The sequence below is a fragment of the Antechinus flavipes genome, chromosome 3 (assembly GCF_016432865.1).
Source record: "Antechinus flavipes isolate AdamAnt ecotype Samford, QLD, Australia chromosome 3, AdamAnt_v2, whole genome shotgun sequence".
In the NCBI taxonomy this organism is placed as follows: Eukaryota; Metazoa; Chordata; class Mammalia; order Dasyuromorphia; family Dasyuridae; genus Antechinus; species Antechinus flavipes.
The window spans coordinates 411,490,915-411,502,897 of record NC_067400.1 but is presented as its reverse complement, the minus strand read 5'-3'; the positions used below and the strand labels follow the sequence as shown (position 1 = coordinate 411,502,897).

General features: G+C 36.5%; 1 protein-coding gene across 1 annotated transcript in view; it reads right to left on the bottom strand.

Moving 5' to 3' along the window:
* The window catches only part of TTN (titin), a 322,989-nt gene that overhangs the window by 52,287 nt on the left and 258,719 nt on the right, over positions 1-11,983 (bottom strand). Inside the window, 21 exon segments of the mRNA XM_051986127.1 lie at positions 114-416; positions 509-1,096; positions 1,459-1,755; positions 1,868-2,065; positions 2,541-2,645; positions 2,733-3,320; positions 3,518-3,805; positions 3,901-4,191; positions 4,293-4,580; positions 5,402-5,707; positions 5,819-6,121; positions 6,207-6,503; positions 7,092-7,379; positions 7,504-7,803; positions 8,247-8,549; positions 8,644-8,943; positions 9,044-9,319; positions 9,951-10,253; positions 10,612-10,911; positions 11,050-11,334; positions 11,441-11,761. Of these exon segments, the coding sequence (XP_051842087.1) occupies positions 114-416; positions 509-1,096; positions 1,459-1,755; positions 1,868-2,065; positions 2,541-2,645; positions 2,733-3,320; positions 3,518-3,805; positions 3,901-4,191; positions 4,293-4,580; positions 5,402-5,707; positions 5,819-6,121; positions 6,207-6,503; positions 7,092-7,379; positions 7,504-7,803; positions 8,247-8,549; positions 8,644-8,943; positions 9,044-9,319; positions 9,951-10,253; positions 10,612-10,911; positions 11,050-11,334; positions 11,441-11,761 (6,528 nt within the window).

Genomic DNA, 11,983 nt, shown 5'->3' with positions numbered 1-11,983 from the left:
TTAACATGAAAACAAAAGTAAATGATTAATTTAATATTAATATTTTAGTTAAAATAATGGCTTAACAATCCAGCACTCTGAAAATATCTCTATGGAAAAAAAAAAATACTAACATGCTGCATCCTTCATTAGTACTGAATTTGAAACATCGCTTGGTGGGCCAATTCCTGCTCTGTTTTCTGCACTGACACGGAATTCATATGTGTTTCCTTCCTGAAGTCCTGTCACTTTGCATCTGAGGTCAGACACAGGGGTCTTTGTTGCTCGTACCCATCGCAGACCTTTCTTTTCTCTCCTTTCTATATGATATCCTGTGATTTCACTACCACCATCATCAATTGGTCTTTTCCAACTGACAGTGGCAGTATTCTTGGTCACATTCGATACTTCTGGCTTTCCAGGAGGGCCAGGAGGGCCTAAAAAGCAAGAAGAATTTATGAAAAACTCAAGTATATGTAAACATCTCTAAATTCTCAAGTGATCAACTTATATTAAATGTTTTACTTACCAAATCTGTCCACCATTTTGACTGGTTCCGATTGTACAGGTTCACCCTTACCATACTGATTCACAGCTGAGACACGGAAGAGGTACTCATTTCCTTGGATCAGCTTGGTCACCACATGTCGGCAAGTTTGAATATCTTCAGAAACGACTGTCCACAAAAGTCGGCTAGTTTCTCTCTTTTCAAGAACATAAGACTTAATTGGAGAACCTCCATCTTCCAATGGAGGTGTCCATGTAAGGGTAGCTTTTTCAGCAGAGACATTGCTGATTTCAATAGGTCCTGGTGGGCCAGGAACATCTAAAACTGTCACACGTATGTGTTCTTCCTTTGTTCCAAAAGGATTACTGGCGGTGATTGTATATTCTCCTGCATCTTTTCTGGAGGCATATTTAACACTGAGCATGGAAGATGTTGGAGTTGAACTTATCTGGACAATGTCTGATGGTCTAAAGTCTTTTCCTGCCTTGGACCAACTTGATTTTGGAAGTGGTTTGCCAAGAATACTGATGGCATTCAAAACAATGGTATCTCCTGCTTTGACTGTTAAGCCATCTTTAATGGTAGGATCAAGGACAATGGATGGTGCCTCTGTAAATGATGACATTTTTTAAGTCAGAAAAAAAGGCGAGAAGGATGTTTTTAAAATTATTTTATATATTTAAATGGAAAATAGCTGCTAGAAAATAGAAAGTTAGGGAGACTGGGTGCTTCATGGACCGCCCCAAGACACATATAGACTTTGGAACTCCCTTCAAGGACCACCCCAAGACATATATAGACTTTGGAACTATGAGCAAATCACTTAACACCTCAGTGTTTCAGAATATAACTATAAGTTATTGATCTATGTTAGTGGAGGGAATTTCTGAATCAAGTTCTCTCTACATTGATAAAATCTCAGATATGAACCAAAAGACAAAAAATATAAACAAAGAAAACGAAAGACATACCATATTCATCCTTGCAAATAATGGTTCCTGTGCTTTCTGATGGAGCACTGATGGCTCCTGCAGTGTTCTTGGCTCTAATTCTGAATTCATATTTTCCACCTTCTACAAGATCAGTTACAGTATAGGCACAGTCAGGGACATTAACATGGTTTGCCTTCATCCAAGACTTTGAAGGCAGATCCCGTTTCTCCACTATGTATCCAGTCAGTTTATGACCCCCATCATATTTAGGTTCAGTCCAAATGAGAGTCACTGAATTCCTTGTGACATTAATCACCTCAGGTTTTCCAGGGGGATCTGGGGGAAAAAAAAGTAAAATAAGACAAATAAAGTTAAAGTCAAACAAATGTAAATGTTTTCTTCATGAAGCAAAGGAGGTTAGACATCTTCCCCTCTCTGAATGACTTACCAATTGGATCAAGGGCCACAACTGGCTCAGATGGCAGACTTGGTTTACCAACTCCAGCCAAATTGATTGCCATAACTCTAAATTCATATTCAAGACCTTCAGTTAGTCCTGTCACTTTGAAGTCTTTCATTCTAATGGGTGTCTTATTAGCTCTCTTCCACATCAGACTGTTCCTCTCCTTGAATTCAATATGATATCCTATCAAAGAAGAAGATGGTATTTTAATCCAAATGGAAGATATCAATGCAATCTCATGATTAACATTTTCAAAACAGGGTTTCATTTACAAACCCTATATACGCACACACTAATCAGGCAGTTGCTCATCATTGCCAAAAGTTACATAATTACTCAGATTACTATCTATTTTTCAGTGTACTAGACAAAGGGTTTTGTTAGGGGAATCTTTTTTTTCCCTTTAAGATTTAAGTAATCATCAAAAGTTTTAATTCACAAACTTATTTATATCCCACTAACAAAGTATTTTGTCAGTGAAATGCATTGGTAAACATTCTGAATATTAAACAATACACTAACAGGGAAATATAAGAGAAATGTTAAAGTTATGTATTAATAGACTAAAAGAAAAGTATCTACATTTTAATATCCTTTACAAGGACATAGCAGGAAGAGAAAATGAAAATTAAAGTAACAATGAAATTAAACATGGTACCTGTGATTGGTGAGCCACCAGTTTTTTTAGGATCTGTCCAAGTTAAAGCAACAGAGTCATGTCTGACATCCACAATATTGGGGGGTGGGGGAGCATCTGGTACATCTAAAAAAAATGTAATGTAACAAGGTTATAATAAAGAAAAAAAAACTCAATGTTTTGCATTTTGATTTCTGACTGTCATGTACATACCAAATGGATGTTTGGCAACAATGGGCTCAGATTTAAGGCCCTCGCCTACACCATATTTATTTTCAGCACTGACTCGGAAAGTATATTCTACTCCCTCATGAAGTCTTGTAACTCTGAAGGTGGTTTTCTGGACAGCTGAAGCACATGTGACCCATTTATTGTTCACAGAATCTCTTTTCTCTAGAATGTAGTTGGTAATTTCAGAACCACCATCATCCTTTGGAGGCTTCCACTTTAAGGTAATGGCATCTGCTGTGACTTCCTCAAATTTGATTGGCCCAGTGGGGATGCCGGGCTTCCCAACGACCTTTATGGACAGAGTTCCTTCCTTAGTGCCAGCAGTATTCTTCAGTGTGATTGTGTATTTCCCAGCATCAGACTTTTGGCAATCATAGACCACAAGAGTTGTATTAACTGCAGTAGACTCAACACTAACTCTTGTGTCAGTTGGTAGGGGGTCTTCATCTTTCTTCCAGGTTATTGATGGTGTAGGCTTGCCTTTTATGGGGATTTTAAGGCGGAAATTGCTATTTTCTTTAGCTAAGTAGCACAAATCAGGCAAATCTTTCAAATCAAGATCAGGAGCCACTGTAAAACAGCACAGATAAATTATTTTTTGAGCCTAGTTTGTTTTTCCCTAATGAATACAATTTAAAAAGAAATTATCAATAAACAATGAAATAACTTATCAATGATTAACAAATATATCTAACAATGAATAATTTTTTAAGCAGTACATTGCTGATGAAAACAGAAAGTTAACATAGGTGTGAGAATGCCCTTACCAACATCATCTTTTGCCACAACAGTGATTTCACTTGGAGTTCCCTCTCCATTTTCATTCTCAGCTCTTACTCTGAAAGTATATTCCTTTCCTTCTGTCAAATCTTTTGTGGAATAGTTAAGGGTCAGTGCATTCATGACTCTTTGCCACTTGTTTTCTTCAGTCATAAAATCCACTATATATCCAGTGATTCGGCTTCCACCGTCACTGTGAGGCTTTTTCCAGCCTAAACTACAGGATGATTTAGTTACAGACGTAACTTTCAGATCCACAACTGGTCCAGGAGTTTCTAAATCACATGAAAACTCTGGTAAGTCTAAGCTTCTAATGAATAAGTTAAAACTGTCATTCACAACTATATTGAATAAAATAACATTTTCTCACCAGAAGCCTTTATAGCATCCCGTGTTTCTCCAGGATCACCAATGCCATATTCATTTTCAGCAAAAATTCTGAAGAAATAGGATTTCCCCTCTTCTAAATTAGATATTCGGAAACTTGTTTTGGGACATTCAGTTGTCACTGTGGACCATGACTTTCTCTCTGCATCACGTTTTTCAACAACATAGTTTATAATTGGGCTGCCACCATCAATAATGGGAGGATCCCAAGTAACATAAGCAGAATCTTTGGAAACTTCCTTAACAGTGACATTGACTGGTGGTCCTGGAGTATCTGGACAAATTTGAAAGGAAGATGCACTTAATTATTCAAAGAAAGCCCCAACTATATATGCAATGATTTCTCATTATGTGTCTTAATTTATAAGTACTTACCAAGTACTTTCACGACAATAGTATATTCCTTTTTACCACAGCTATTCTCAAGGGTTAAGATATATTTTCCAGCATCATACTTATTCACATTTTCACAACGCAAGAAAGTGTCAAAGTCTGTTGATTTGATGTCCAATCCTATTCTCTCTCGCAAGTTGACATTTGGTTTAGACCATGTTATCTTTGGAGGTGGACGTCCTCTTACTGGCACATAAAGTCTCATTGTAACTCCAGCACGTAATATGAGTGTTTTTCTCAAGTCAGCATCAAGATCTCCTTCAGGTGGAACTGTTTTTTTTTTTTTTTTTTTTTTGCAAAAAAATTAAATGCATAAAAATTCAATTTACTATGAGAATTCAATAACCTGATCCTTTGTAATAATAATAATAATAATAATTCTTAATATATATTACTTTTGAAACCAAACATCTCATATCCTTCTTCTAATTATTTACATAGCTCCTATAACACCAAACTTTTACTTTTTTAGTATTCCATACAGTCCATTAATCTATAATTAGTGCTTTCTTTTGTGGCTCTAGGATTCATCTTGTCTTCAGGAATATTTACGCCTTATTTCCTATATATGCTCACTGCCCCTATTTTTATTCAAAGAAAATAGATATTTCATTCCCAGTTCTTATCCCAGTCTTAATGATTCTCTTCCCAACCAACTTTAATGAAAATAATAGTCTGTAAGTTACCTATAACTTACACTCTACTGCTCTTTATAATTATTTCAGGCAGGAAGATAGACTAAGTTATTGAGAAAAAAGAAGAAAATTGGTTGAGGAAAAGAAAACTAAAATGACAGAAAGTGTGTTATTACTAAAGAAGGTAGTAATTGATTGAAAATAGAAAGAAAGCATTTCTAAAAAGAGTAATTGACTGAGCTCTCTATAATTAAAAAGTCTTTTTCTTATTAGGGCAAACATATTAAATCCTCTGTCCATAGTCAAATAGTCATTTAAAAAAGTTGTCATTGTCAACCCACAAATCACATTGCAAATCCTTGATTTGTTACTATAGTTATCTTAAAACAAATTTATAGTTTTTTTTTTTTTTTAAATACTGCAGTGTATTTCAAGATCTTAAAAGTCAACACTTACTTAAGATGTCCTTGGGCACATGTTTGTCTGGCACATCACTGGGATCACTGTAACCAATCTTATTAACAGCATACACACGGAATTGATATTCTGTATTTTCCATTAGGCCAGTAACATCAAAACGTGTTTTCTTTAGATTCTCTGGCAAGTTGCACCTCACCCAATTATCAGAGTTGGCTCTCTTCACCTCAACTAAATAACCAATAATAGGACTTCCACCATCATATGCTGGTTTACCCCAAGAAAGACTCACAGAGCTTCGGGTGGTATCAATTACTTTGGGGAAGGCTGGTGGGCCAGGAGGATCTAAGGATTTAAAAAGAAGAGGATGAAGTAGCAATTAGTACATCTTTCTTGTATGCCTGAAATAATTTATAGACAAAAGAGACAATGCTTTATTCTCTCTATAAAACTTACATTGAGGATCTTGAGCATATACTGCTTTAGAGGCATCACTGGGCTTGCCTGGTCCAGCTTTATTTATAGCTGTAACACGGAATTCATACTCAGTCCCCTCCTGAAGACCTGTTGCTTTAATAGTCCTTTCTATAACAGGTTTCCTGTTGACCTTAGTCCAATTGAGTGCTTGGGTTTCTCGCTTCTCCAGCAAATAACCAGTGATGGGTGAACCACCATCATCTGCTGGTGGTTTCCAGCTTACTGTCATATGATCTTTTGTAATGTTGCTAATTACTGGAGGATCACAACGTCCAGGTGGGTCTATAAAGATTTATTTGAGAAATTAGTTTCATATTTTAAAAAATATCTTAAATAAAAAGTAATATTTATGGAAAAGTATTATTACCATATGGATTCTTAGCAATTGCTGGTTCAGTGAAAATTGGATCTCCAACACCATATTTATTTTCAGCACAAATACGGAACTGGTATTCATGACCTTCTATTAGTTTCTCCACACTGCAACTGGTGATAGGAACATTGGGAGAGACTTGTGCCCAATTAGGTCTGCTTGTCTCACGCTTGTCAACAATGTAGTTAGTAATTTCTGAGCCTCCATCTTCTAGAGGAGGCTCCCAAGAAAGCATTGCACGATCTGAATACATTCTATTGATTTTAACAGATGCTGGAGGACCAGGTTTATCTGAAAGATACAAGAAGATACAATCAACTCTTTGTCTTAATTCTAATGATCACCATGGCATAGAAACAAGAGCACTGAACTTGTAGTGCTAGATTCTGACTCTGCCCACTAAAAACTAACAGAAACTCAACTAATTTTATCTATACAATGATGGGATTGGCCTAATTTAGAGCAACAAGATCCTGTCTAGTTCTTTTTATGATTCTGCAACTGGGATAGATTTATATACCTTTTTGTTTTTATCAAATATCATTTTCTATTTATGATGCTTTGACCATCTTTTGGCTAGTATTGACATCACCTTAGTTAATCAAATATGACTTCCACTGTGCTTGGTATTCAGTCCCTCTTCATTTCTCTGACTCAGAATCCTGATCTTTCTTCAAAGTTCTGCTTATGGATCATTATTTCTGTCAAATTTCTGATTTCCCCAAGTTGTAAATATTCTTTTCCTTCTCAAATTGCTTACCCTTGTACATGTGCCTTTCCACCCAATAGAATGTAAAGCAGGGATTCTTGTATTTTTGCCACTGCATCCTAGAAGCTTGCACAATATTAAAGAGCTTAATAAATATTGAATTGAATTACCTAATACTTTCAGCTTAATAGTGGCTGATTTGGAACCACTTGCGTTTTCAGCAGTAATAGTATAGTCTCCTGAATCCTTTCTATTTACACAGAACAGTTCTAAAGTGCACTGATTCCGTTTGGTGGCCATTTTTATGACATCAGATGGTTTTATAGGTGTTCCATCTTTCTTCCATGAAATTGTTGGCATGGGTTTGCCAAAAACACTAGCATCTAGGCAAACATTGGTTCCAGCTTTCACAGTAAGTAAAGATTTCATTGCCACACTCAGTTCTATCCTTGGAGGAACTGGAAAAAAAAATAAAAGGACTTAATCTACATGAACTAACTATGACATTCTTCACATTAACACAATAATAATAATATAAATAAATACATATAATATATATAATCTTCAGGGATGGAATCTCACCATTTTCTGCTAAGATGGTCACTGGATCAGAAGGCTCAGAAGGCATGCTGATGTTTACAGCAGTTTTGGCAATGGCTCTAAATTGATATTGAGCATTCTCTTCCAAACCAGTAGCTGTATATTCTTCTTGAGGAATTTGGTGAGGTGTAGTATTGCATCGTACCCATTTATCTCCAGGGAGTTTGCAAGCTTCAACAAAATATCCAATGATTTTGCTGCCTCCATCATGCTTTGGTCGAGCCCAGATAAGGGACACACTATTCTTGGAAACATCAATAACTTCAGGTTTTCCAGGAGGATCTAAAACACAAAAGGCAATCAGAACAATTAGAAAAGTCAGAACATATCATTTGAAACACAGGAAATGATTTTCTTTTTACATCATGATATCAAACTCAAGTGGAAACAGAAAGCCCTGCTGACTTGGAAAAATCACATATTAACATTATGTATGTTGTGTTGCATTTTTTACTTATTTCTCAATGGCAACACCACTGAGTTTTGCATATGTTGCAAGTTTGTTATTTGTATATTATATGTAGTTTTTAAGTAGCTCATCAGGATCTTAATAGCAAATATTTTAATAATCAAGAACTCAACAAATAATGTGGACTGCTATTATGTGTTTGATATTGTACAGTATACATTGTATTTGGGAATACTAGTCAGTCAGGAACACCTAAGATTTAATTTTTATTCACAGCATTTAAAGTATAGAGAAAACAAGGAAATATTTTACTTACCAATTGGCATTCTAGCTGTTACATATTCTGTCGGTTTGCTAGGTAAGCTGCTTCCAGCTCTGTTCAAAGCATAAATCCGGAATGAATATTCTAGACCTTCTACAAGACCAGCACAAGGATATTCAGTAGAACGGACAAGAGTATCATTGGCCTTCACCCAGAGCAGGCTGTTCCTTTCTTTGCGCTCGATCAGATAACCAGTAATGGGGCTGCCACCGTCACTATCTGGCCTATCCCATTTCACAAAAATACAGTCCTTGTTGACTTTTGTAACTCGTGCATTCTTTGGTTCACTAGGAACATCTGGAGATGAAGAGATGATCCATATTAGTCCTTGCTTTACAATTAGAATGGAAACACAGAACAGCTTATCATACCTCCCCAAGGAAAAACCTACCAAATGGGAACTTAGCAAGCATTTTGGGAGACTGGAGTGGCTCTGAAATGCCAAATCGATTTTCAGCACGGACCCGGAAGATATACTCTTGCCCAGGGATAAGTTTTCCAACTCTGCAAGAAGTTTTGGTGACAGAGGCCAGAGCTGTGACCCAGTTGCCTTGGCTTACATCACACTTCTCCACTACATAATTGGTAATGTTACTACCACCATCCTCAAGAGGGATATGCCATGAAAGGGAACATGCATCAGCATCTATCTCAGATATGTCAAATGGAGGCTGAGGTGGTCCTGGTGCATCTGCAGAAACACAAGACAGTCAGGTAAAAACATGAAGGTAGGAGGAAGAAAGAATTTTGATCCTAACAGTTACGTTGTTTTTAGCAAAATCTTAACTCACCCATGACCACAACTTTGATTTTCTGAGTATCTGACCCAGAACTGTTTTCTGCAGTGAGATGATAATAACCACTGTCTTTTCGAGTAACATCTTTCAAGATCAGAACTGAGGAAGCATCTGCTTTGTGCACTGCCAGGCGGCTAGATGTGACAACAGGTTCTTCTCCTTTTTTCCAGGTACAGATTGGTTGAGGCTTTCCATACACATGTGCTTCAATTCTGAGTTTCTTTCCAGCTTTAATAGTAACTTGTTCTGGCATAAGTATCTTGGGTGGCACTACAATGCAATGGGAAAAAAACACATGAATTTATTGTAAGGTATGCCTTATTTTTCACTGGGGATACTCTAGAATGTGGAAGGTGGAAATGTGGAGAACACAGAAATTTTGTATGATAGTGTGTAAAATGTAGGAGACATGGATCCTCTTCCTTGCCCTACCTTTGTGTGACTTAAGACAAATCACTTAATGTTTCTGCACCTGATTTTCCTCAAGTATAAAATGAGACAGGTAAAGTTATACAGGTGATTTGTTTAGTAGTAAGATCTTAGTTATCATCCTGGATTGATGACTAAATAATCTGTGGCTATGAGATAATAACTTGATCCTTCTTCATTTGTAATTAGCAGGATTGGGATAGGTGGCCTCCAAGTTCCTTTCTAGTTTGACATGACCAATGTGAGACAGTGCTTTGTTTGACTGCTTATTTTTGTTCTAGGGTTTTGCTTTCTGTTGTTGAGAGAAAGGGTAGATGCAAAAGGGAGAAAAAGCAAATTCTAGTCAATTTAAGAAAAATAAAGCTTATATATTGTGGTCTTGTCTCTTATCCATAATGATATATAATAATCTATAAACTGAATTACAAAAATGAAATGGGTGAAATTAGTAAATGCAATAATGACTGCTCACATAGCTGTTCTTTGGCTTCATAAACACCATCAGCTTCTCTGGGCAAACTCACTCCAACAGCATTCCTGGCCACTACTCTAAATTTATATTTCTTTCCCTCCTTCAGGCCAGTGACAACAAGGCTGAGATCTTTTACAACTGAATACTCTGTCCAGCGATCTGCAGGTTGTTCTTCTTCCCGGTAGCTGATAATATATCCATCGATCTTAGCACCTCCATCACGCAATGGCGGTAACCAGGCTAATGTGGCACTGTTCTTTGTCATTTCAGTAACTTCAAGCTTTCTTGGTGGATCAGGTTCACCTAGAAAAAAACAAAAATAAGGAAAATGTCTTGATAACTTAGCCAAAGTATTTTATTAGTGCATACTAATGCCAGATGGAATCACTTGTTTCATGGCACCTCAGTATAATATATAATATGCGAACCAGAGGAAAGTATTTACATTTCATTTAAAAGCAAATAAGAAACCGAAAAAGGGTGGACTTAAATGGTTCTTAATTATAAGGAATCTAGATATTCATTACACTTTGGCATCTGTAAAACTAGTATTTTTTTTTAACTTGAAAGAATCTGAGTTTCAAGGTATCCTCACATTACATAAAGAGAATTAATATACTGGGAATTGGAATTGATATTGGGATACAAAGATAATACTTACTTAGGGGATCAGATGCAAGCACTGGTTTGGGAATGTCTGTTGGCACCCCAGGACCATATTCATTAACAGCAGTTACTCTGAAGAAATATTCATTTCCAGGGACAAGATTGGTTACTTGGAAACTAGTTTTCTTAACTTCTGGAGTAACTGTTGCCCATGTCTTTCTTTCAGCTTCCCGCTTCTCCACAATATAGTGTGTTACTTGACTTCCACCATCATTTTCAGGAGGAGTCCAAGAAATATGGCATGATGTTTTAGTGACATCTGAAGCTTTTAAATCAGACACAGGCCCAGGAGTATCTGGTAAAAAAAAAAAAAAATCACATAATAAAATATAGTATTTCCTCTATATCCTCAGCAATTTTATTTTATTTTTTTTCTTAGTAATTTTAAAGCATTGTTTTGGAAAGGAAAGGAAAATGTTTTCTGGCAACTTACCGAGGACTCTGACGTTTACAAATACAGCCTTTTCTCCTGCAGGATTAACAAGTGTCAGGGAATATTTGCCTGAATCATCTCGTGTAGAATCGGGAATGACCAGAAAGGCCATAGTGTCAACCAAATCAACTTGTCCTTTTCTGACAACATTATCAATACCCACTCTCCGCCAAGTGACTTTGGGGGCAGGCCGCCCTCTCACAATGGCAAATAGTCGAATTGGGCATCCTGCTCTGACAACAACCAATTTTCTCATACTGGCATCCAAATCAATCTCGGGGGGTTCTGGAAAATATGTTGAGATAATTAATTCACTTTCTGGAATGTGGAATGTGAGGATTTATATTATAAATGAAACAGAAATAAGTATATAAGTAAAATAAGGCATTACCAAGTATTTCTTTAGGTTTAATAGCATCTTTTAATTCCGCAGGCCGTCCAATGCCAACTTGGTTTTGTGCACAAACCCTGAACTCATATTCTTGGTTTTCATCCAGACTGGTAACTGTGAATTCTTTACGAATAAGTTGTGCAGCTGCATTGCACCTTTTCCAGCCTTCATCAGGAGATGCATCTGCGATTTTAGGTCTCATTTCCACAACATATCCAATTATTGGTGCACCACCATCATAGACTGGCTTTCCCCATCCAAGAGTAATGGAATTTCTGGTAGTATCAACCACCTTGAGATTGGTTGGTGGACCAGGTGGTTCTGAAAGTACATTGTAAAATAAATGTTATAGCTATGTAATAAGTAATATAATAATATAAGTGAGTACTATAAATGAAGTTAATGTAAATATTTTCTATATAGTCAACTGAATTATTCAAAGACATATTATTCATATTTGCCTTTTTCTCTTTTTTTGCAGTGCTCTGTAGGTGATTTTTTTTTTGTTTTGTTTTGTTTAGTGAGCAAGCAGGCAGGAAAAAA